Source organism: Diadema antillarum, unplaced genomic scaffold, assembly GCF_040938485.1.
Source record: "Diadema antillarum isolate AM-2024a unplaced genomic scaffold, OU_Dant_1.0 scf00000143, whole genome shotgun sequence".
Taxonomy (NCBI): Eukaryota; Metazoa; Echinodermata; class Echinoidea; order Diadematoida; family Diadematidae; genus Diadema; species Diadema antillarum.
The window spans coordinates 3,542,777-3,569,532 of record NW_027271032.1 but is presented as its reverse complement, the minus strand read 5'-3'; the positions used below and the strand labels follow the sequence as shown (position 1 = coordinate 3,569,532).

Genomic DNA, 26,756 nt, shown 5'->3' with positions numbered 1-26,756 from the left:
ATGTTAGTTAGCTTTAAAATCAGAGCACGTATCAGTGCATAGTGATACCATTATATCTCCATTCAATGTAATTCCGTATTCTGTTTTGATTTCTTTTATTCAAATTACCAGTCAACTCTGCTCATGGCGTTAATGAACGAGTTGCCGAAGCAGACTGGTGAGGTGATTTACCATGGAAAGTTGGGATACACTGCACAGCAGCCCTGGGTCTTCTCAGGCACGCTCAGGGATAACATTCTCTTCGGCAAGAAGTTTGATGCTGACAAGTACAAGCGAGTTCTGACGGCCTGTGCACTGAAAACTGTACGTCATCTTTTCCATTCGTGTTTTAGGATTGTTAGCCTGTATTGTATGTAAAATAGCCATTCTGTTTGGGGGTGCTTTGATTAATTAATATCTTACACTTCTTTTAGGTGTAGTTGCTATGAATTAGTTTGAAATTAACACATGCTTTGATAGCTACACTGTATTCCTGCAAAAGGAAGAATGCAGATGGTCTGCTACATGTGGCTAAGTGTGAGTTTTAACTCTTCAGAGCAAGGGACTGTGAACTGTAATTCTGCAGTGTGGCACTTGTTTGTCATTTACCAGTCAACACTGTCAGAATACTTTTCCTGTATTGATTTTGATTTTGATATTTCATCTGATGGAGCTTGTTGGGCAGTAAAAAAGATCTATGACGTATGATAATTCAGGTTAAAGCACTCTCACAAAACTGGTGTTAATTCTTCTTTGTGTTTTGATAGAGTTTATTCTTTCCAGAAGTCAGTGGAAAACATTTCTCATAATAGTATATTGACCTTATACAGGGAGTATGCAGTCACACTCTCAGAACTACAATAAAATAAATTGTAATACACATGGTAATGAATTCACTTTACATTTTCATTTTTTTTTTTGTATTGTACACAGTGATTTAAATTTTGTTTTACAAAGCTAGCAAGCTATGCTTTTTTTGTAGAACACTGGACAGTGGAGGTACCAACATATTACTCTGTAGTGTTTAAAATGAATAATTTGATTAGTGGTGTACTCTTTCCTAACCTTTGACCTTTCACATTTTCTTTTCTTCCTGTAGGACCTTTCTCTCTTGCCTGACAGCGACCTGACCCTGGTGGGTGACAGGGGCATCACGCTGAGTGGAGGTCAAAGGGCAAGGGTCAGCCTGGCGAGGGCGGTGTACCACGACGCAGACTTCTATCTCTTAGACGATCCACTAAGTGCGGTTGACTCAGCAGTAGGGAGACACCTCTTTGACAAGTAAAGACATTTTAACACACAACAATTTATCAAAAGATGTAGGAGATCTAGAATACTGTCCCCACGTTCACATTTGACCCCGTGTTGAGGGGACAGTCACGAGATTTCTTACCTTTACGGCTGTCGTCCACACTGCTATCTAGACTGTCCCCTAGCTGCAGGGGCAATTTGGGCTTTGGGCGAGCCATGCCACTTGAAACCAGGCATAACGCATGCGCACATTTGATGAATACAGCTGGATGCTATCAGTTGCACCCCAAGGTCACTCTTCCCTCCAAATCTTGCCCCCGGATTCAACTTGCTTTGAGGGGACAAGAGGGCAAGTCCCAGCGAGTGTTTGCTTTATGGTTTTTAAGGAGAAAGTACCACAGCGCGGGACTTACCCCATCGCGGGTACTAATATGAACATGGGATGTGTTCATTAGCTTACCTAGTTTATTGGCTGAAATTTAACTACTACAGTCACTTTATGTCAGTATTATATTGCGTGCACTACATTGTATGTATTTGAAAAGCTGTTTACTTTTTCATATCTGGGAAAACCTGGTAGTCAGATTTTGACTATGAAACTTGCAGGAAACAGTATTGCTGGTACAAGTAGGTGATATGAAGTTGTTCAAATGATTCTGATAATCCTCAAAAGGCCCTGAAGTGAGGAGACTTTAAAAGATCTTCTTCAGATGAAGAAGTAGCACAACCATTTTGTATTCCATGTAGATATTCTGAGAGGTAGAGAATATGATTATGTTCACGACAGTGGCAGTAGTGGTCCAGTCAGTCAATAGTAACACAGAGGACAAATCATTAACAAGTTGAAATTTTCTTCATTAAAAATGAGATCTTGGTGATTGGGGGCATAGGAGCGATCATCCTGGGGGTTTACATGTTTATATATAAATAGATGAATTGTACATGTGTTCCTCATTTCTGTCGAGGAGTAGGGCCAAATGCAATTCCCTAAAAAAGTCAATTTTGACATCGTATGCAAATAGATGGCTCTCCTTTTAACCTTCTCATTCTCAGATCCTTTTCCATGAATCGTCACTTCTTAGATCTGTTTTAGATATGCCAGCCAATCTGTTTTGCAGACTCTTTATTTCTCAGATCTTTGAAATTATCTTAAATTCATAGCACCTTCATGTCTAACCTCAGTCCTCTCAGCCTCTTTGTTAATCACACCATGGTCAAGGTCCTTTTTCCTGGAACCCTTTTGATATCCTAGTCCATTTTTTTTTGCTAATCTTTGAGTTCATAGAGCCTTTGTGTTTAATTTGCCATTCTCAGAAATTGTTGTTTACCATGTCATTTTGGAGCAAAGAAAAAAAAAGTGAAACGAAAAGACTCAACAAAAACCCATCCTCTTATTTCTGTAGGTGTATAAAAGAGTACTTGAAGAAGAAACCGGTCATCCTTGTCACCCATCAACTTCAGTACCTGGATGCTGCGGACCGCATCATTGTCCTCAAAGAGGTGTGTGTCGATGGGTTGTTGGGGGAAAAGCTACAGTGGTCTGTAAACATCTCACTCGAAAACAATTGTAGTAGTGTTTGATGATTGTTGGTAATTTATGGTACACAGTGCAAGACAGCTCTGTATAAGAATTGTTTGGTATTCTTTTTTTAGTAAATATTGAGAAGAGCTGAGTGGATTTTGGGTTCTTCAATTCTGTGCCCGTAACTACTGTTTTATGTAGTTTTAAATTTGGGTTTTATTTTAGTCCTGAAGAGGACTGTTGGCATTAATTTTGTCTGAATTTCGAAAGTGAGCCGATGGTCTATGGGATACAAATAGCCTTTTTTTTTCTTTTAGGAACTCGTCCAACCCCCCTAATAAAAAAAACATAGCCCCCACTTATCTGTCCTTCTAAGGGCTACAAACACCATAGAATGTACTAGCTCATTAAGCAAAAACCAACATTCAAACAAGTGAGGAGCAGTTGGAAGGGCCCGTTTTATGAACATGTTGCGATTATTGTTTGTTACGATGATTGCAGTTACCGCGGCAACGGTGCACGTTCTCACAACTGATTGTTAGTTATCTCACTGTTTCCATAGTGATTACTATCATCAAAGATAGCAGCCATTTCACGTCTCTCTATGAGAGGGGGGTCCCGAATGATCCTACTTCCAACGATGAGATAGTATCGTGTATTTTCATCTCCGTCTTAGGGGTGCATGGTCGGGTGTGGCAGCTACAAGGAGCTCCAGACATCTGGCGTGGACTTTGCAGCGCTCCTCAAGGAGTACAAGAACGAGGAGGAGCAGGAGACTCTTTCCCGGACCAGCTCCCTCCACTCCATCGCAGGATCGGTGGTCTCCGAGATCTCCGCCTTTCCTGGTGACGACATCACTTTGCAGGCAAGACGATGGTTCTCTAGTCATATCATCTCTCATCTCTCTCTCACTCTCCCCCCCCCCCCCCACATCCTCTAATTTTATTCTCTGTTTCTCTTGGAAAATATGAACAAATGATCATTGATGCTACGTTGCTGCTTATTGTATTATGAGTATATGTAAAGTTTCCTAGAGGTTTTCCACAAGGATGCCAGAGGCAGCTTATTCCATTTGACCTGAAATCATACGATAATGTAGCCAGAAAACATTCCTTTCTGCAAAAACAGTGATATTTATGCTGTTAGCAAATGGTGACTGTTGCAGCAATTGGCTGTGATGCAAATCTGTGTTAATAAGCTGCTTCATGTTGCCATGGTAACTGTATCCAACCTCCCATATATTAAACCACCAGGTGGATGACCAGGGTAGCCAGCGGTTGAAGGAGACCAAGGAGGAGGGGTCGGTCTCCTCCCACGTCTACTTCAGCTTCTTCAGGGCTGGCGCGGGAATCTTCGGCTTTCTCATCTTCACAGTCTTCAACATTGCCAGTCAGGTGAGGCCGTTAGCTGTGTTCCCTACGGACCATCAAGTTCCTAGCTCCATTGTTTAGATAGGGCCCTTCTTGTTCTCCAAGCTCTAGATTGTCAAAAGATTTAAAACAGCTTTAATGTTGGATTATTGCCATTACAAGTGATGTGAAAGGATGCTACCCTCACAGAAACCACATCATCAGGTATGGGTGATTGCATAAGGTGGATACGGGTATATGTGACCAGTATCACTGATTTGTATGATGTTTCTGTCATTGTGCTGCTTTTCGTTTCTTTTGCCAGTGGAAGTGGAAAGTGATTATCTGTATTATTATCAGTAATAAAGAATCTTTAAACTTGAATCTTGGAATCATTTTTGCTGCATTTATTTGCTATTCTTGTTATGGTAATTATTACTTCCTCGCTGACAAGCATTCACCGCTTTCTTAGCTAGAACATCAAAGAAATCAAATATGCGATGCAAATTCAAATCAGATTGTTTTGGGCTCTTGTCTGCAGGCTTTTTTCACCCTGACGGACTGGTGGATATCTCAGTGGGCATTTGCTGAGGAGGAAGCCTGTGGCAAGTTGCTGAACAGCTCCTGCTCGGTGAACACGGTTGTTGGGGTAAGTTGTGACCAGCTGCTTTCTCTACAACAATATTTGCTGTATACTCCATATGTCGGGGAACCTCTTTATGGCAACCTGGCTGGGACCACTGTAATTCCCTCATATTGGATATCTTGTTGTATCAGGGATTAAAAAAACAAAACAATATAAAAGGAATGGGACTTGTGAAATAACCTCATTATATATCAGGTATCTTGCCGTATGCAACCTTGTTGTAGTGAGTTCCACTGTATGTTTCGTTTGGTAGTTTCATTTCTATGAATTTCGGGAGTGAACTGACGTTTGAGAATTTACCCCTGCTGTCGAATGTTGCCTCCTGTGCCATGAATGCTATGTGTGTGAGGTCCAAGGTGAGAAAACTTGCTTGCTATGCTTTGTCAAAAGCAAATGATAACTTTTTTTGCACTCAAGTTCGGTGGTTCTCAGTGCAAATGTAACCATTCATGGAATTGTCCCACTTTGTTATGCCTCCGCAACGAAGTGGCCGGAGGCATTATGTTTTCGGGTCGTCCGTCCGTCCGTCCGTCCGTCCGTCCGTCCGTCCGTCCGTGCGTGCGTGCTAACGAGAGTATGCTTGTGTGGCTAGGAGAACAATAGTGCACAATAGATGGCCTTTATTCCGTCAGGCTTGTGTGGCTAAAATTTTTGCTTGTGTGTCTATTTTAACAAAAGGGAGAACAAAGGGGTAGACACACAAGTATATCACCGTAAGGTTGTCTGTCCGTCTGTCCGTCCGTACGTCCGTACGTCCCGTTTTGTTTTTGTCGATATCTCAAGAACCGTGTGGTGGTTTTACATCAAACTTGGTATGAGGGTATATCCTTGGGGGATAATACTTTGTGTGGATTTTAGGGTCACAGGGTCAAAGGTCAAAGGTCACAGGTTATTTTGTGAAAAAAAATTGAAATTTCATGTTTTTCTCCATATCTCGCAAATGGTTCAAGGTATCTTCATGGAACTTAGTATATATGCTTGTACCGATGGGCAGTGATTATCTAGGGAAGTTGGGGGTCATGGGTCAAAGGTCAGGGGGGTCAAAGGTCAAGGTGAACTCCTCAAAATATCACTACTTTCCTTAAAATGCAATATGCTGAAGGTTTTTTTTTTTTTTAAACTTGATGTATGGCATGTATTACCCAATATATATTCTTTGGGGAAGTTTCTTGCCAAAAGGTCAAAGGTCAAAAGGTAAAAGGTCAAGTGAAAGTGCTAATTGCACTTTTTCGTCCATATCTCGAAAAGTAACCAAGGTATCATCATGAAACTTACATATTTATGCATGTTCAACCTAACAGTGATTCTCTTTGGAACTGTGAGGTCAAAGGTCAAAGGCCAGGTTTAGATAATGCTATTTTCCCAGTTTGATACTGAAATTATACTTTTTTCTCAATACCTTGAAAATTACTCAATGCCACATATTCTGTGATGGACATTCTATTCTTGGCAGGCCTGCGCAAGTCGCTTTTTTCGAATGTACCCCGGTGAGCATCAAATAAAGATGGTTTCCATCATTAACAGTCAGCTTTCTCTCCCATGCACGCAAATTGGTCTTTAGAATGATGCAACCTCACAAACAAAGCCATGAACGCGCCGTAACCTTGGCCATCCATGGATGCAAAGACGCGTAGCCACAAAGCAGTAAAAATGGGTAGATTCTGCGATCAGATGTCAGAAAATTTGCCCACAAATTGAAATACGGCTCCCTTTTTGTAAAAGAAGATACAAGGTTAACAGGAAAGTCACGCTTTTATGCGTTTGTTCGGGGTTTTGTTCCGTATTTTGCTGCGAGGCAGTTGTTGATGGTAGGTATGTTTGTTTGTTTGTTTGTCTGTCTGTCTGTTTGTTATCAAATACGTAGTATTTATGAAACATTTTTGCACTTGATCTAATAACGTTTTCCCCCATTTTATTAAGAGTTATAGCGAGGTACAATATCATCCTATTAGTGGCAGAGAAATAGCTCTGAAAATGATTAGGAGGTGTCGATCAAAAAGGAGTTAATTTGCCTGGAATTAGAACTTGGATACACAGTACCAAAATATCAAATCACTCTTTATCTAGGAAGGCCTGTAAACCTCGTCTAAAAGTCACCAGGTGTTTGAATAAACTTGACAAAATCTAAAGGAAAGTAATGTCATTCCAAGTGAAAAACATGGGTCTACAGGTGTCAGATTTAACTTTAAACAAGACCGATGGTAACTTCATGAAAACTTAGGAAGCGGATTTGGATGCGTTTGGGAGGGTTTGAGATTGTTTGGGAGATAGGTAAAAATGGTGACCATGATTATGCCTCTCTGTAGATAAACAACATAGCAATCAAAATGAAAATAGCAACTGGCGTTACCAACACCATGTCATGATTTGATTGGCTGTAAATCGTTACTTTTCAACATTTGACTACTGTGACACATTGTATGGTGTAGCAAGCACTTCACTGTTGATTGCCTAAACTTAACGGCTATTATACCTGGTCATGAAGCGAAGGGAAAAACAGACAAATATATTCTCTTTGGTTATTCAAATTTTTCACTGCTGTGACACATTGTATGGTGTAGCAAACACATCACTGTTGATCGCCCAAACTTGACGGCAATGATTATTCCAGTAGATTTACTGGCCATGAAGCGAAGGAAAATACAGACAAACAAACAAACATAGCGATGAGGACTCAAGCTCATGAAATATGTTTAACGTATTTTTTGTTGTTGTTTTATACATATTTCTTTTTTCCATACTAATGAATCCAAAAGGTTATGAAAACTTGTGCATGAACTTTGCATCAAAATCTGCTCGAAAACCTTGGTTTGAGGATTATACAGAAACCAATACCTGTAAATAGAACTAGCCTGCATACCAAATGGTGATTACAATGCGTCCATCTTACCAATCTTATTCTTCATATTACTTGACAGTTAGATATACAGATAATATATATTTGCTTCATACTTCAATTTCAGTGTGCTGTCACCGCTATATGAGGCAAAGGAATTGGGTTAAAATATGTTGATATCACAGATGTAAGGCAGACATTAATGAGCTCTTCTAAAACCAGACATTACTAGCATTCTTTAAAAAGGGGGTGGAACCAAGACATAATTCTATACTTATCTAGAATCTCTTTGCTTTGAATGCGTATTGACTTTTCGCATATCATACAGTGCTTTGAGCAGAAGATCAAGGTCGTTTCCAACATCTCACGAGTCACCCTGTGGCAGCAGCCAATTGTTATGGGCCTCTCATCAGGAACAGAAGTCACATGACTAACAGAGTGCAGAAATGTTGTCATTTCATATGTGGAAATGTAACGCCCTCCTTCTCCCCCCCCCCCCCCCCCCGGGGGGAAAAAATAAAAGGATTGCAACACAACCCAGATATTTGATGGAAATGTTTATATGTGTAACTGTTTGAGCAATTAAGCAAAGTCGATATCCTGGCAACTTTAGCAGAAATTGATTAGGGCTGTCACGAAAGGAGTTAAAATAGTGAACAAACACGCACCACTTATATCATTGTATACGCGCGTATGTGTTTCGTTCCATATCTTTTTGAAAAATGAATTGGACCTACGTGTATGGCTTAGTGTATTGATGTTATGTACTACATAGTCCGTTTTGTTTATAAGAATGATACGCTCTATATTCATATGCACGTAAATAACATTAATTTTATGAGTGTATGAATATGAATGGTGTATGGACGCATCATGCTATGTTTGTGTGTGTGTGTCTGTTGTGATCCTATTTTTGCGTAAATATGGAATGCATCGTTTGAATTTAACCGTTTCTTTTAGGATGTGGCGATGTGAAATTGACATTTTACGTCTTTCATCTTTACCTTTCATTTCCAAAGATGAGCTCGTTATAATGACGAAAGGACAAAATATGTGCTTTCCATTATCAGCAGTCATTTTACAGTATAGAGATGAGTCTCAAATATTAAGACATACATACACACACACACACACACACACACACACACACACACACACACACACACACACACACAAACACACACACACACAAACACACAAACACATACATAATATATATATATTTATATATATATATGTATATATGGATACATTCATATGATATGACGAGTAAACGTTTACAATTATCGTATTACCAAGATTATGACAAGTGAAGTGGAAAGAAATGTGATCGTCAATGTCTTGGATAGTTGAGATAAAAACGACTATGTGGATAGTTTTATTTTGTTTTATCTTTCCTCCCAGGGGCGAAGAATTTTGTACATGACGTCGTGAAAATGTCCGGTATGAAGTGGATGTCACCGTACCTCATAGCTAATTGGATTTTTATCACACCGGCATTCACAGGTGTAAGTAATTTGTCTTTCCTTTTTTTCTGTTGTCAGTCATGAACACAAAACTCATACAATCTGTTAATCACTGCAGACGCCATGGAAGCATATTCACAACACGTACACAGCAGAGATCTGAAATTTCTTGATAGAATCATGGACCTAATAAAATGGACCACAGCCCCGGTCCCATCACATTTTAAAGGGATGGTATAGTACTGGTTGAGGTGAGGATTAGACATCACGGTCCGGATACATGGAACACTCTTCCTGAGGAGTTGAAACAGTGTGCCTCCTTGTTTTCATTCAAAGCAAAATTAAGGAAGCATATTTTATTACAGTATACTTCAAATACACTGACACTCTTTGGAAGATTATGGCAATGTTACACTCATAATCATGATGGTAACAATAACTAATCATTGCTACTTTTATTCTATAATAACTGGTATTATCAATAATTTTATGAATATTTTGCTGCATCATTGTAATTGTTATTATCATTACTGTGTAAATATCTTCACAATCATTACTGCTATTACTTTTTCAAATGTTCTCTTTGCCAAGTAGGCCTACAAGTAGGCCAACCTATTTGCCACACAAAGGCAAAGAGATACTTCCGGTGTAAAACATACAAGTCATGTCGAGGGACATAAGACATGGGTGCCACCCAGGAATACCTGTTTCAGAAACGGCTTCACTCTCCATTAACGATTAAACCGCAGTGACATCCACTCCCAATTACTTGCCACATGTCATCACTGACGCTTTTATGGTTTTCTTACAGGCCATCTTCATTTACAGCTTGGCGCAATACACCCCTCTGAAGTACGAAGGGGACTACGTGTACCCCGATTGGGGGTACGTGCTGGGGTGGACTCTCGCCCTCATGCCGATGATTAACATCCCTCTTTTCTTTGTCTACACCCTCGTCTTCTGTGGAGAGGGCTCGCTGAAGCAGGTGCGTTTAAAGCTTTTTTGTTTTGTTTGTATCATATCCATCTGAGAATATGGCTGGATAGCCCATGTTCAGCTGCAATAGCTGGTCTTCCATGCGGTCCAATTGGATGTTAGAGGCGCGACCACTTCACGGGGTTAAACACCCTGCTCTTTGCGATGAATGAATAAAGCGGAATCTTTTATACGTGCATGGTTTGAGACTCTCTCACACACGGGACCTCGGTCCATTCTATGTCCTACAGAGTGTTTTGCCTCTCCTGCACTAGAGGGGACGGTATTATTGCACATAACATACTGACATGACTGACATAGCTCAGTGGGACTCGTGAATCGAACCGTGGTCCTGTGGTCCTTTGGATTGTGAGGCAGACGCGCCTTACCGACTGAGCTAAAACTCATTGACGTGGATACCATTACGCTGAGTGCTGTATAGATCTCATACTAAACACACGTCATTCCTCCAAATCGATGAAGTTCATCGACTACTCAATGAAAACATGATGTTTTGGGTTTTCAGATAAAAATACTTGAAATGGCACACTCCTCATCGCTAGTGTGGTAGCAATGTATTCATTTCCTTGTTTGGTTTGGTATGTTAGAGTTTCAGGGGGCGGTTACTCCTTTATGTTTATCCCGCGTTTCACACACATTGTTGGCTTTTATATAACCTTGATGTATCATTCTATCAATTTCAATCAACGTGAGCTGGAAAGCTAGGGCAAACGGAATTGAGATCACTTGCCGCGTTCAGGATATGGACCGACCAAACCCAAAATGGGCTTTAGAATCTCTGCAATCTGATTGGACAATTTATTGTCATGCATTGATTTTTAAAGATCTACACTGAATAAAATCCGAACGCATGGCTTAAGTCTTGTATGTAGTGTAGTAGATGTACGGGACGCATGATGGGGGGAAATGGTTTATTTCATGCATTTACGGGCCCATTTTATAACACAAATGATGCACAGGCCTATTTCGTGGATCTGTGAGATTGGATGCTCAGCGCTCTCGTTTTACTTTGGAACAGTCTAAAACCCACTCGCTGCGCTCGTGGGTTTAAACAGTTCCAAAGTTAAACTCGCGTATGCAATTCTCACCGATTCACTCTGTCCTGTGCATCATTTGTATATTGTATAGATATGCATACAAGATTGTAAACTGATCTGTTGGATTTGATGAAGGTCTCCCATGTCTGTGCTCTAAACTCTCGTCAATATTCTAATACGAGAAAGCTTGATAACTGATTCTAATTTTACGGACGCTGCTTTCAGATGCTTTAACCTAAGTATAGGCCGGGCTATTTAGGTAGATGATAGAGCCGTGGGGGGGGGGGGGGGGGGGGGGAGTCCCAGGCCCCCCTCCAGATCTCGACCGTCCACCGCGCGATCGCGACGAAAATTAGCACATTCCCTGTGTGACGTAATCTAAAAGACAGTAAAATTAATTTCAAAAGAAATATATCATTTATGATAATAATATTATGCTAATTTATACATGCTGATGCATAACATCAGATAGTTTGCTATATATCACTAAATGAAGGTAAAAACAGGCACATTTTTGTGTAGATATTCTTTTTAGTGTTCTTAGCTAATGCAGATGCAAAAAAAATTGCGCTATCAGAAAAATATCCTTAGTATTTTCTTGTGTTTTTTGAAGTTCTTATGTATTTCCTTGTTTTTTCTACTTTTTATTATTCATTGTTTTTTTCGATGAAATTTCTCCGGGACATTGTTCCGAATGTTAAAGTATGTTATCAATTGATTTTAATCGATAAATCCCCAAAATAATCATGTTTTTATTAAATTTGACTGTAAGCACAGTTTGCCTTGAAAGTGTACAAGAATTCACGTTTTTGAGCAATTTTTCGTCTGACTTCATGTACATATTTATGCGTAACTTCGGAACCGCGTGCCCGGACGTCGCAAATTTGGTGTCAAAAGATGCGGGAGACTTGAAAAAAAAAATCATGAAACATCGCGGTGAAAGCTTTTTGCGTCAGCGATACAGCGAGTGGAATGTCGGGGGAGGGGGAGGGGGCCCTCAGAAGCAATTTGCGATTCCTTCACCATATAAAATACCTTGCTTGCAGCTTTTGAGAGTCTCTTTTCAAACCCTGTCTGAGGCTGAGCAAATTTGCATGCTTTAGATAATGCTATATGTAGGACAAGGACAAGCTGTCTGCTTCTGGATATTTTTTTTTCTCAGAATACGAATAGAGTATGAATACATCACACGGAATTTCTTTTCCTACCGCAAATAGAAAATCTTGTATAAGATGCATACTGTATGCAATGAGAGCCTATTTTGAGATATTCGAACTTAATACAAAAGGCCTTTTATCGTCCTTATACGTTCTATAAGTATACTATATAAAATGATGCACACGACAGAACGGATCGGTGAGAATTGGATGCGCGAGTTTAACTTTGGAACGTTACTGTTTAAACCCATGAGCGCAGGGAGTGGGTTTTAGACTGTTCCGAAGTTAAATGAGAGCATCCAATTCTCATTGATCCACGAAATAGGCTTGTGCATCATTCATGTTATGAAATGGGCTCGTATAACCTTTTTTCAACCCTTTTCCCATCATGCGTCCGGTACAATATGGCTTGAGCCATGCGTTTCGGTTTCACCGAACGCATGGCTCAGTGTAGATCAGTAAAAATCAATGAATAGCAATGAAACAACCTGGTTACAGATATTCTAAGCCCATTTTATGAAAATTGTTATACCATATCATGATAATTTTTCTTATGAGTAAGCTGTTGTTTCATTATTTCATTCTCCGGTCCAGACTCAGTTCGTTGATAAGATTATACTTTCCTGAACTATAAAACAATATTTGAAGTAAACTGTGAACTGGTTTGTTAATGGTCATTGGGAGATTGATAAATCCGCTGTTCATTTTCTATAACCAAACATGCCGAGAAAGAGTTGTAAGCCTATACGGCCACCAAATATCCATCTTGTTTTCAAAACACGAGACAGATATGGAATTTGATTTTCTTCAATTTATCTCCCTCTGTACGAATGAAATTTGTAAGATAGCAGTTGCTGATCAATATATTAACAAACATGTCGGAAAAAAGGGAACCACGAGACTCGAACCTGTCGTCTACTGCTTTCCGGGCACGACGCTATCACCAGGCTATCCCTGGTTGCCGGAAGTAGCACAATTAACTTTGAACAAATACCCTAGCTCCAAAATTCCGACATTGTGATAAGCAGTCAGGCGGACAAGGCATGTAACAAACAATAAGAGCTTTTCTTTTTCTCATTCATTTCTCCCTCTACAGCGTTGGGTGGCGCTCACCACTTCAAATATCCCCGAATTCTACTTCGATGACGAAGAAGGCGACATGGAAAAGAAGAACATCGGGTATACCGCTGTAGAGATGCGGTAACTTTGCGGTTACCGAAATTTAGTCTTTCAAAAATCCCGTTCTAAATAGAATCTTGCTTATAGCCTGATCTTCCTATATTTTTCAATATTGCAGCGAAATTGAAGTTTGATTTTTATAGTGTAGCGGTTTGGGGAAATTGGTTTTGTATTGTCATGTTAACTCACTGGGTGTATAATTTTTTTTTTTTTTTTTTTTTTTTTTACGAACTGAATTGTTGAAAGAAACTTTGATACATATATGTCTGAATTTGTTGCATTCAAGAAATTCACAACTTGTCATGCTGGTATAATAGTGATTCTAGGAAACGTATAGTGTGCAAAATCTTCGAGGAACATACGTGTTTTCACAGCCGTGTTCCCTTGAAATTATTTGGTACACCGAGGTTTAATGTATGTTTCTATTCCGTGCTCTTTCAGCATAAAACATATATGCTGATACTTGTGTCTGTGGCATAATGCAATCTTTGTACCCGCAGTCAATATGAAGGGAAAAGGTAAATGTATCTGATAGATACAAGCTAACTTCCTCTTATTTTTGATACAACATTCTTTCAAGTTTAACTTTAAGCTGCAGGTGACGACGTCAGTCATTCGTTATTTGATTTGACTTTAGATTTGATTTGATTGACTTATTTCTGCATTATTATTGTACATGTACACACTGCTGGAAGATTAGATATAGAAACATCCGGCCCGCACGTGAAAAAGTTTTGTTTTTAATCTGTCTGATGCAAGTTCACATGCAGGGCTAAAATGAACACAGAGTAATGTAGGAGATCTATAAAACTCGTTAGACTATAATTCATTGTTAGAAAGATGTTAACTGTGGGCACCGAAATAGTGGTTATGTTAGAAGGTTGCCTCTTCTGCGGACAAATCAAGGGCAATTGTCTTTGAAATTGACGCTGTCGCGCTAACTACTACACTGCGATAATGATTCACTTGTGTTAATAGATGCCGCTTTCATTAATGAAAGCCAATTTCTCCCATCGTGCTTCTTGATTGATGTGGATGAACCTTAACTTGCCTGACAAGTCTTGTTTTGCTTCCCCATTAACCTAAGACTACCTCACCAGCAATAATTTGAATATGTGTTCGTAGGGTAGGAATAATCCCGTAATCATCAGAGTGTCTTTGCTCAAGGCCACATCCATGTCCAACAAAAGCGTCGTCGTATAGTACGGTGACCGGAATTAAGGTGACTTGCCGCAGGTCACCCATAGGCGCCTCCTTCAGGACGAAAGGACCGGCAGGCAAAAAGGCAACCTTCTTTTAAACTCGCTTCACAGGTGCCTTGTTTAGGACGATAAGGCAAAGAGATGACTTGCTTAGGATTCTCCTACGTACCTTATCATTAAAGAACGAGGAGGTAAGGAGGGAAAAAGGCAGTTTTGGAAACTTCCAGGACGGGTAGGCGTGAGGACAATGCGCCTAATTGATTCCTATAAACCGATTTGCCAATTCATCGCTTCTGTCTTCCATTTTCTATGGTCATTATAAATCAAGCATTCAGTCGGCTCAAAAGAAAAAAATGTCACGGAGAAAATTCGAAAGAGCTTTTCGCCGTATAGTTTGCATTATTCTGTGTACTCTAAGTGTTAAATATCCTTCAGCGTGTAAGGATGGATATTACAATGTATAATAGGCAATCTGTCATGATATCATGGAGCTAGGTTGTAGCTCCATGGTCAGATAGATGAAAACTCAGTTTATCCGTATAAAAACAACGGCGGAAGGTAATCCCCATTTTGAATGTGTATACCACCTGCAATTTCCTTGATGTCCTGTAGATATTACTCAGTTTTTATATTTTTTTTTAGCTTGAAGTTAAAGCGTGCGTCCGAGGAAGTAGCTCACAAAGGCCGAGAAGACATTAAAAAAATGCTGGGATACGTCACCAGCGTCCTGTTTCCCAGGGTAGAGCGGCCAATGACCAACGTGAGCGTTGGTGACTGCGTTGACACGTAATGAACTTCCACTCGAACCAAACTGAAAGTCTTCCTTTAAAGGGACTGTAACTTCACATAGTTGTGATTCACACACACACACCCACACACACACACACACACACACACACACACACACACACACACACACACAAAATATGTCTTCAAGGCAGATATCCCTTGGTACAAGGTTGTCTTAAACTGATAATGTCTGTGCAATGTCTGAATGACTGTGTACGTATCACTAGAGGAATATCATTAAAGAGGTTCCTATCATTCGGATGATTAAAAAAGAAGTATTTCAATTTCTGGGTGTACTTTGTTCTGTCTCTGACGTAAAGGTGGAGAAATTTTTTTTTTTCAGATAAAGAAACTTTAGCTATACGTTTCCATTTTATCATGTGCAATGAAAATGGAAATATGTATAGGAATGTGATTTAATAATATAGTTTATAATAGAATAATATCCCAGAATGATACTAATGGTGTAGAGAATACACATTCATAGATTTTAAACCAAGTTTTCAGGAACACCCTGAAAGCCGTCTTTAGGCATGTACGCACTCACGCACACATAATTACATATAAACATACATATTTATATTTAGTGTTTAATGTATATAATATATATATATATATATATATATATATATATATGAAATATATAAATTACATATAATGAAAAAACAAACAAAGGGGAAACTGACCAGAAACGAATGATAAATAGTGAAAACTTTGAGCACGTCTTCAGGCATGTATTTTTATACGCACACACGCACACATAGAGTCATTATCACATATAATACACACTTACATATTTATATTTAGTGTTTATATAATATTATATGTTTATATATATATATATATATATATATATATATATATATATATATATATATATATATATATATATATATATAATCAGTAGAGCACCAGTCTAGCAATCCGGAGGTCTCGGATTCGTATACCGATGGAAACCCATTTTCTTTCCTCAGTTTTCACTGGAGAGATACTACAGCTGAACTGCATGACGAAGAACCCTCTTCCGCCTACCATGGTTTGGAAATACAAAAGCTCACATAATGTAGGAGTATATTCAGACGATCAGTCTACAAATATTGCAGCATGCATGAAAAATGTGCGCACATGAAAAAAAAAGAAACGGAAATCGCCTTGGAGTTCTGTTTCCATCAGCATGAAACTTTTACTAGCAGGAGACAGTGTACCACAGAAGGTCACGATTGCCGAGAAGAATAATTTATCCCTAACTGGAGGAGTTTTTGATGACATTTTTGTTTTAATTCTACATGAAGAGTACATTAGCAGTCGGTGCTGGGAGGATTGAGGCAGCTTCGAATCATGAATAATTTGAGAGGAGGATAACGAAAGAACCGTGCGGATTTATACGATACCTCGCCTGTCTTTCTCTTCCTTCCTCTCGCTCGTGGACAATGTACACGCACATACACACACACACACACACACACACACACACACACACATACAGGGGCGGATCCAGGGATTACGCAAAGAGGGCGCAAAGCAATTTATATTTCTGGTGCCACTTCCTGGTTTCAATCAGCTGACAAGCAAAAACGCAAATTTTTCTCGTTTTCTCGTGCCACTTCCGGGTTTAATCAGCTGACAAGCAAAAAAAAAATTTAAAAAAAATAAAATAAAATAAAAAAGGCTTGAGCGCAATTTTCCGGTGCCACTACAATTGGCTGATAAGGGAGATGTCTCTCCGCCCAGAGAGAGTTTTGTTTTTGTTTTTTTTGTATCAGTAATATTTATGTTGGTCATCGTGCGATTTCATGCATTTATTTTTTTTTTAAAGTCTTCGCAGCAGAATTTGTGTTGTTATGAATCTTTTCCTCGGGCCGGCCATCTTTTCAAGCTATGCTTACAATGGCGGCCCTCTGCATAATCGCTTCTTAACCACAATTGTTGTTGTAATCCCCGCTGCATAGACATGCATACTGCATGTTATCATTAATTTCCTCTTATATTGTTGTTTATGCAAGTCAAACGACTCTGTTTTGAATTTACTTTGTATATTTCCCACATGTTCATGATTATGTACCTTATGTATATTGATTTGCAGAAAATAAAGTAACTATTAAACAAATCTATTAAACAAAAAAAAAATATATATATATATATATTCCAAACGCTAAATTTAAGAGGCGCGCGCGCCGCTACTCCCCCCCCCCTTCCGCCACTGCACACACACACACACACACACACACACACACACGCACGCACACAATCACACACACAAACAAACATAATACATCAATCAGCACTTCCGTGCACTCATTTTTCAATCCCATCGAATTTGTCATATCAGTGATTGTGCCGTGACTTGTACATGTATTTCTTTCATCCAATTTAATGTGTTAACATTCCGCTTTGCAAATCCACAATCAAAATATATCAAACTGGCCTATGGTTCTGCTAATCTACCAAATATAACGACAGATATGTTTTAAAAAGTGAAAAAAAAAGAAAAGAAATATTGATAAAATGTAAATACCGGAAATTGATATGACCACCAACCTCAATTACAGCAATGAATGTTAGATTTCTACAAGGAAAAATCGAGGTGCTTTATTTCGCAGATTTCTAGGCTTATAGCATAAAAATGAGTCAATAGAAATAATGGTGAGGATCTGTACAAATCTTTATATAATTCCCAAGCCTTGGCTAAGTATACTGTTAGAAATAAAAACCTTTTCCAAAACAATCTTATGTCAGAAACTTTCGCCACATTGTGTGAAGTAAACAGAACTTCAGTCGACAAAGTTTAAACTCAAACTCTCGTCATACTTGCGAGAACCTGGAAAACCCATCTACTAATATAGAATACCATCATATCATTACACATCGATCAAGTAGTAATTCAAGTGTAAAAAAGATGAATGACACTGATAGAATCTTAAATTATACATTTTCGTCGTAGTGCAATCGACAGAGGGATGTCGGATATCCTACACCACAACATTCTTCAATCTACTCCTTCCTGTAGGGCCCCGTTCACATTATTCAATAAGGACCGCCATTAGAGCCACTTTTACACCTTTTTTTCGAGAGCGACTATGACTCTACGGACTTAGGCAGTGAAAATATATGTTGACTAGTGTTAATTCATAGTGCCCTCGACATCACTTATGTTGTAAAACGAATTATGTAAATATCATGTGCCATATAGATTTTCTAACAAATTTTCCATTATTTTTCATTAGAATACTTAAGTGTACTCCCACAAAGAAAAAAAAATCTAAACCAATATTCTGCAACACAAGTCAACAAAGATTTATATTACATAGTTCCTTAAAAGGGATAGTATAGTTCTGCTTGAGACGGGGAATTATCGGTTTTGAAATGGCTGAGATATCTAAAAACAAAATAAAACAAAGTGACCCTAATGAAAGGTGGTAGCCACCTTTTATGAGGACCTGTTTCAAATGTCTTTGTTTTTGGATATTTCAGCCATTTCACAACCAATTTTCATAAAACAAACTTTGAGTCCGTTGAATTCCTCTTAGAAGAGATTTTTCATTGTCTCACAAAAAGTTGGAAACCTCAAGCTCCATCTCAACCAAAGTTATACCACCCCTTTAAATCACGTCATTCAAGAGCGTTCTCACCAGTCAGGAATCTAATATCTAATCATTCTTGCTTGATATCGAGAGTACTCTCAATTGTACGAAATCCAATGTTCTCTTACCGCCGTTCTAAATTTACATTAAGCTCAAGCTGTAAGATATCTTCCTGAAAAAATGAGCAAAATATGCTTGCCATTTGTAGGACCTTACAATGTTAACATTCAAGAAAACGCGGAATACACGTCTACGATATTGTTACATCGCAGTATCCATCTGTATAGTGCACTTCCGCTATGACCAAGTACTCATGAATGGCGGTTTTTTTTTTTTTCTTCTTCTTCTTCTCAGTGGCGGATCCAGGGAGGACCGCAACCGGCGCACGCCTCCCCCCTCCCTTTATTTTTTGTTGAAACAAAAGAAATAAAAGAAAAAATGGGGGAGGGGTGCGTGCGGCCCCCCCCCCTTTAATTTTGTAAACGCGCCCCCTCTTTACGGAATTCCTGGATCCGCCCCTGCTTCTTTTTCGGTACGTCGAAATTTCGTTGAAGCCAAATTGCATAATGTATAAAGATAATTATAAATGATGATTTGGGGACCTGAATTTCAATTTCGTTGTACAAAACATTTCGCTTTAACCATGTTCGTTTACAGGGAGTGCACTGTACAGGCATGTATAATCCACAAAGGCACAATAAAGACATATGTAACATTCTCCAATTCATCTAAGAAACGTACAAAGAAAGAAATCAAACAAAATAAATGAAAAAATATCAAAATAATGTGCTTCATCTAACTACAATGTACGTGTGACACCAGATAGAAATGTGATTAAACCTCCCACAGTTCAAGCAGGTGATGCTATTCTTAAGATATTATGACCCACGCGTGACATTTACAAAGCATTCGACATCGCCATAACCACGCGATAACCATTTAGGACACCGGATGAAGGTATGGACAATGGAGCATTCAACTGAATAAATTTAACTTTCCTGTGCCTCACTATCTATCTAGCTCTTTCTTTCTATTTTTTTTTCCATCTGTTTCCTCTTTATCTCGCTGTAAATCTCTCACACCTTGGACCCTACAGGGATCCTTGCTCACATTTAATATTCACACGCTCCGTCTCACATCCTGCCTCTTTATTCATCCGTCACCTCTCCATTCTAGAAGACTTGCACGTGTTCATTAAATCGAACGCTGATACCATCTTTCGTTTGAATGGGGCACTTTGACTCTTTCCACACGTTTGACAACCTGAAGGATTCGTATGGGTCCGCTTAAAGGCACTGCGAATCGGGACAAGGCAAAGTAATAATCCTCCATCGTTCTCTCCTAATACCCAACTCGTATACCTTCGAGTCAGTTGTCTCTTCCGCATGATTATCATTCGATACAAATAGTGCCCGATATACAAAAAGATTTACAAGCACTTCATATCACCTCCCCTTCGTCAAACCTGAATACAGCTTTTATCATTGTAACAGATATCGGAGAGTGCCATTTGCTTGATATTATTTATAACCAATGAATACATGACATCCTTTTTTTTTCAGGCACGACATCTTATTTACTTGACATACAATTTTGCAACACACCGCTTTCTTAATCAATCAAAGGCCAAAAGGTGCGCTTAGTCTTTATTCAAGGCAACAGAACACCTGTGAACATACAGAAGACAGTGCTCTTCTTTGTATAGCGGTTGGTCTCCGTTCAGAAGTACAGGGATATAACAACGAAACCAAATTGGTTTAAAATTCATTTACTGTGCCTAAGCTACTCATTTGGAAATGCTATCATAGCTTGATAAGCATATCTATGCCCGACAAACAAAATGACACCAAAAAGGTATTGCCACCTCAGATGGTACCAATATCTGGCCTGGCCCATGGACTATTATATCCGACGTGACATCGTATTCTGTTTTAGATATCGCCTTTGCAAGTTGATAAATAAATGGCACGTTCCATTGCGATACAAATGTAATACAATGTAATACAAACACCACACCCAAATCCTAAAAGCTCAACCATATTCTTACCAATCATTCCCTTACATGTATGTAATGCACTATCGTTTACAGTGAGGCAAGAAGGCAACCAAGGTTTATTTCTGCTTTGCCATTTTGTTGGTCAAGTTGATGAGATATGCATGCCCATGACGTTATTACACCTTAAGTTACCGACCAAGAGAGTTGCGCGTGTCGCACACGGAAAAAAAAATCTCGGAAACCATGATTATAATATACATACTAAGCACCATAAAAACATTACTGAGTCAACTGGGTGCATACGTGAGTGCCTCCTATAGTATTCTATTCATTTTTACAATACACAAGTGAAAAATGCAAAACAATCGACGTAAGAAATCATTTCTGCCACAAAACCTTACTTAAGAAAATGTGTAATTAAAAAATGTGACCTTAGAAAAATTGATCTTGGTATATAAGAAAGACAAGAAAGAGCACACTGCAAGGCAATGATAGAACATTGTTCTAGATTCTACATAGAAATGGTATTACGTTCAACCCGTCAGCTTCTGTCGGATCCAGATATGGTATGTACCGATCTCTGTGGCAACCGTTCGTGGGTATTGCTCCCTACGACGCCCCGTCGACAGCACGGGGAAGATCGGTTGCAGAACAGTCGACGGCAGCCCTCCTTGAATATCTTGTACTTGAGGGCGTAGATGAAGGGGTTGATGCTCATGTTGAGGTAGGACAGGATGAGGGTAAAGTAGTACCAGCCACCTGTCAGGTCCAGCGGTCCTCCGAGCCCAAACTGGAGGAATGTGACGTGGTTGGGCATCCAACAGATGCCGTACATGATGAACACGGCCAGGAGCGTTATGGTGACGTTGCGTCGCACAGTCTCACTGGGAGCGCGCGGTCGCCTCGGCGCTACGTTTCCTCGGGGATTCCCCTGACCACACCCCGCTGTGGGCCTGCTGGTAGAGACGACATCATTTATGATGCTGGTGCTCGCTGCATCCTCTGTCTGCTCGAAGTGGATGCGAGACGGCGCGCTCGGATGCAGTGCGGCGTCCGTGCCTGGATTCACGTGCGCGACTCGGACGCGTCTCTGTTGCAGCCTTAGTAGATATACGATCCTGGTGTAGAGGACGGCCATGATGGTGAAAGGGATGAAAAACTCCCAGGTGAAGAGCATGACCCCTACAGCGGCAACTACTACCGTTTTACCATGATTAGCGCACGTACCCGCGTTGTTATAATCGAAGGCGATGGGATAATAGTAATGGAGGAGCGGCGCTACGATCCAGCTGAAGAGAATCATCACCACAGCCATGCGCTTGTTGAACTTGGTAGAGTATAGCACAGGGTAGGCCACCGCGCAGTACCGCTCAAGGGACATAGTACAAAGATTAAAGGTCGATACAACGAAGAGCATCCAGAGGAGGGTTTTCGAAACCCACATTCGGCAGATGAACTCAGCCCAGCTGCCGATGGTGGGCACATCCGGGTTAGGCAGCGTGTAGGTGAGAATGAGGATGAGCGAGGTGAGGGTGTCGACAGCGGCCTGGTTCAGGATGAGCAGGTTGGTGGTGCTGCCTTTCGACCAGGCCAACGTACTTGCGATGACCAAGCACACCAGCGCATTCCCCACAGTACCGACCACTCCGATCACGAGAAAGATGACCGTCACGACGACAGGCTGTTCGTCGAAGTTCTGTCCTCCCACAAGTGCCCCGGACACATTCTCTGTAGTAGTCATTATCACTAACCTCTCGCATTGACACACAAACAGTTGCTTACACTTCCCTTGCCAAAGTAGCAACTTTGTGCCGTGTAATACACAAAAATCCCAAAGAGTAACAATTCGTCTGGCATGTAGAGCTTATACGGAGTATCAAAATGTCACGACTCAATGAAATGTGCGTTGTTATGAAAATCAATGTCAGCTCACCGACTATCAGTCATATTTTGTAGGTATAAGGCTGCTCCAGATCACTCCAGATCGGAAAGCGCTCGTCATTCTATAGGTTTTAACGATGCCGCGGAGTACTTCGGTCAATTGGCGCTATCTGATAAAGAGATAGCGATCAATAAGTAAATGGTACCAAGATTGTCATCTGATTCTATTCAGGAAACTGGTGGCAACTTGACTCTCGGCCGTAATTGCGAGCGTCCAATGAATGAGAAATGACTGGCGCTTCCTCCTATGGTCGTAAAGATGAGTTGAAAAAAGATAAGAGTGAATACTGTCGAAGCGAGCTCAGAAACTCAGCTGCCAGTAATGTTTTACAGCGTCGTGTGCCAACCTCCCGCAGACTTCCAGTGCGATGTACGCTTGTTTGAACAATACTATCTCGTCAGAACTCCTCCCGAACAGGCTTTCAAGAGGACTCACGTTTGATGCTATTAGGGATGGAATGACCGACTGACTGAAAATCGATGTGAAGTCACCGAGTCTGAAATCTCAATAAGCCGATAGCTTAGATTCTTTTCTTATATAAGACTCTGAAGTTCTTACATTGCCCGATAAGGCTTTTGTAATTTGTGTTTGCTTGATTGTAATTCATTGCTTTTTCGTTGCTGTCTGGTTATTTGAAATTGTGCGCGTTTGAGGCATCGGTCATAATTCCAGTGACGTTGACCGCCGCAAGCGGTGAAATAAAACAACATTTTCGGTACAGTTATGTCGCGAATCAAGAATCGATGTGGCTAATCAGACGGGAAAAAAGCGCCGTTATTGTTCCGTCAATCGCGTGAGATGTGCTGTAGTGTGTGTGTGAGAGAGAGGGGGGGGGGAGGGAGGGGAAGATAGATGTAAGAGATGATTTAATCTCCTTCACAGTCCCTCGTAATCAAGCAGCGTTGTGTCACACACATATCCACTGCCCCCAGCTTCATTTCTTCATATGACATCAGCGTCCGGGTCAGTTCACCTCGCGCCACGATAATACTCAAATCTTTTGATTCGACCTCCGCAGAGGATCTGTCCGGTCAAGTCACACACAATCCTCATTAACCCACCTAGACCTTCAGAATAGGAGATATCCCCCCATTTGTGTTGTGTGAGGGGGAGTCGCTGGGATACCTCACTTGTTATTCGCTCAGAATCGTAGATAATTAGATATAGCCAATTGGAGCAGGGATGCACGGCTGTCGCCGGTGGCAGCTCGCGTTGTAAGTCGCTATCGCTGGCGTTGCGGTTGCAATAAAATTCATCAGCCAATTAAACACTCCGAGGTAAGAAAACCAGCCATTTTCCCCAGATCATCTGACGTCATTATGACGTATTTGGAGACCTTGAGTCAATCAGAATGATGATCTTCCTGTGTGCGTAAAACAGTCAATAGAAAAAGAATGAAATCAAAATACTCAGCCATAAACAAATGCACTCAGAAAACCACTCCCGCGACCACGCACAAAATTCCTTCATTAGCATAGGAAAGCAAAACAGGCACACGTATACACATTAATCCCCAATATTTTCGTAGTACTACTCACTCATTTATCAGATTGCAAAGAATGAATTGTTAGTGCGTGCTAAAGATATATATCTAACACGTCTGACTGCAAAATTATTTACTATATGGAGTTATAACAACAGCAAAAAGAGAAAAAAAATCTTGGATATTTCATGTCTATCAAAACTTTACAAAAAATCACAGCACTAGTTAGAACAGTAAGGCATGACGGATTTTTCTAGAATTCACTTGTTGTTGTTTTTTCCCTCACATTTCAAGCCTTGAAAACTGAATGTGGCAAAGCCCATTGTGAAGCATTCTTTCACACACAGATATGCAATGATATATCAAAATAGAATGTGGTATACACTTTGCATAAGCCAAGTACATGGTGTAGACATCTACATGCATCATTATAATATATCGAATTAAAACAATCCAATATGCAACTAAATACTTTCACAGTAACATCTTTCATCGTTCAAATTTACATGATAAAACCACTGGGTAATGCTAGATTCTCAATGTTTACTCATTTACTGTATACCGCTTCTTCCTAGCATTAGGCTCTCCAATTCCTCTTTTCCCTCGTTGCCCTTTTACCCCCTCCCCTAAAAAGTAAGAAGACCAGGAATTTGAGCTTTTTCTCCATTCACCGAAAAAAAAAACCCAACCAAAACACACAAGTTCAGTACAGTACATCATACAAAAAACATAAAACAGCTTGAACAAGACTATCAAAAGAAGAAAAAAATCAGAGTGTGTCGTATTAATAATGTAAAGGTTTACTCAGAAAAGATAACACCGAAGAGGGGTTTTTTTGTGTTTTTGTGTGTGTGTGTGTGTGTGTGTTTTAAAGAGAGAGAATAGGAGTCTCCACTTCACCCCCTCCCAGCACAATATGTCCAGAATAAATGATTAGTCTAATCGACATGAGTAGCTTCTCTCTTCTTTTTTTCTGACGGCTGTATGCCGTTACTAGGTACCCTGACAGTAGCCCATTTAGGGCGGGAAAAAATTGCCGCAATCATTATCTTACAAGCATGCATTAGAGATACTTGAAGATTTGTTTGATTGTGAATTGTGTAACATGTCTGTATTTCAGTGTGTTTGTGTGTCTTTGCGTGTGTGTTTCTATGCTCTCATAAATGGATGAACTATTATTCATTGAAAATTATCAGACAATCAAGAGGAGTTCGTGCCTGTGTGATGACAAATGTATAATCTGCATGATGATAAACAAGATAGAATTACTTGCAATTCACGGTTTTGATAGCGTAACTTCATATGTTAAATATCATTTGTGCTTTGGACTACAGGGAAAGGAAACACTTGTATAATATTACGTTGACGACAACCTTGATAGGTGAATTTCCTTGTAATTGTCCAGGAAATTTGCCGATTTCATCAGAATGCCCTACGATTAGTCACTAAAATGCATATTCATCAGTGCTAGTCAGGCTATTAGTAAAATTGAAGGGTTTGTTTGCAAAAACCGATAAGTCCATTTTTGAAGATTTTGAAGTACGATATCTGTCATAAAGTACAAAATAATACCTTTTAAATGATATATTGGTCACTGTATAAAAAGGTGCATTTTTAAAGTTATGGTCAAAAGAAGCAAAAATTTTCTTATTATTCTCTTTATTTTGCTTGACCTTTAATCACAAATATCTCCATTTGGCAAATATGGACTTATCGGTTTTTGCAAACAAACTCTCAAATTGTACATTTTGTCAACTTAATTGAGATTGGGTACAAATCTGCGACAGATCATCATCTGTCCTCCTTCTCTCCATCTTTCTATCTTTCTACCTGGAATTTGGCATTATGATTTCTTTCCTTCTTTCAGTTTCCCCCGATTCTATTTTTTTATTCACTCCCGTTTTACCTTTTGCCTTCTCCTTGGTATTCATTCTTCCCTTTCTTCTACCCATTTTATTTTGCCCTTCTAACTTCTAGCTAATTCTTATTCTCCATATTTTCAAATTTCTTTCGATCTGTTTTTTTTTTTTTTAATCCCAACTTCTTTTCCACATGCCCGTGTTCTGGATTGCCCGTTGCTGTTTTTGTTTTTTTTTTTAATTTCATTTCATTTCATTTTGTTAAAAGTCCTGTTTACCTTTGGGAGCAGTAATTTTAAATGTGTTCAGGATATCGCATTTGATGCATATGTGTATGTCTGTTGTATCACAAAACATCCTACCATATAACATTTTTGCAATTAAGCCAACAATTTAAGGAGATATCAGCATTTTTCTCATTAAACCCTAACTGTAGACGGTCTAGTTTGGAAACACATGTTTATCATAACTATTGTTCACATTTTG

The 26,756-nt window shown here is 39.7% G+C and overlaps 2 protein-coding genes across 2 annotated transcripts in view; one reads left to right on the top strand and one right to left on the bottom strand.

The window, feature by feature from the left end:
* The window catches only part of LOC139721442 (ATP-binding cassette sub-family C member 4-like), a 51,647-nt gene extending 38,204 nt beyond the window's left edge, over positions 1 to 13,443 (top strand). Inside the window, exons 11-18 of the mRNA XM_071632757.1 lie at positions 112 to 303; positions 1,079 to 1,260; positions 2,634 to 2,730; positions 3,429 to 3,617; positions 4,006 to 4,146; positions 4,643 to 4,750; positions 9,861 to 10,034; positions 13,336 to 13,443. Of these exons, the coding sequence (XP_071488858.1) occupies positions 112 to 303; positions 1,079 to 1,260; positions 2,634 to 2,730; positions 3,429 to 3,617; positions 4,006 to 4,146; positions 4,643 to 4,750; positions 9,861 to 10,034; positions 13,336 to 13,443 (1,191 nt within the window). The remainder of the gene's footprint in view (positions 1 to 111; positions 304 to 1,078; positions 1,261 to 2,633; positions 2,731 to 3,428; positions 3,618 to 4,005; positions 4,147 to 4,642; positions 4,751 to 9,860; positions 10,035 to 13,335) is intronic.
* Positions 13,444 to 21,527: 8,084 nt separating this feature from the next.
* On the bottom strand, positions 21,528 to 22,727 carry LOC139721441 (histamine H2 receptor-like). The gene has a single exon (XM_071632756.1). It carries the CDS (start codon positions 22,725 to 22,727, stop codon positions 21,528 to 21,530), a length of 1,200 nt encoding a protein of 399 aa, XP_071488857.1.
* Positions 22,728 to 26,756: the final 4,029 nt, after the last annotated feature.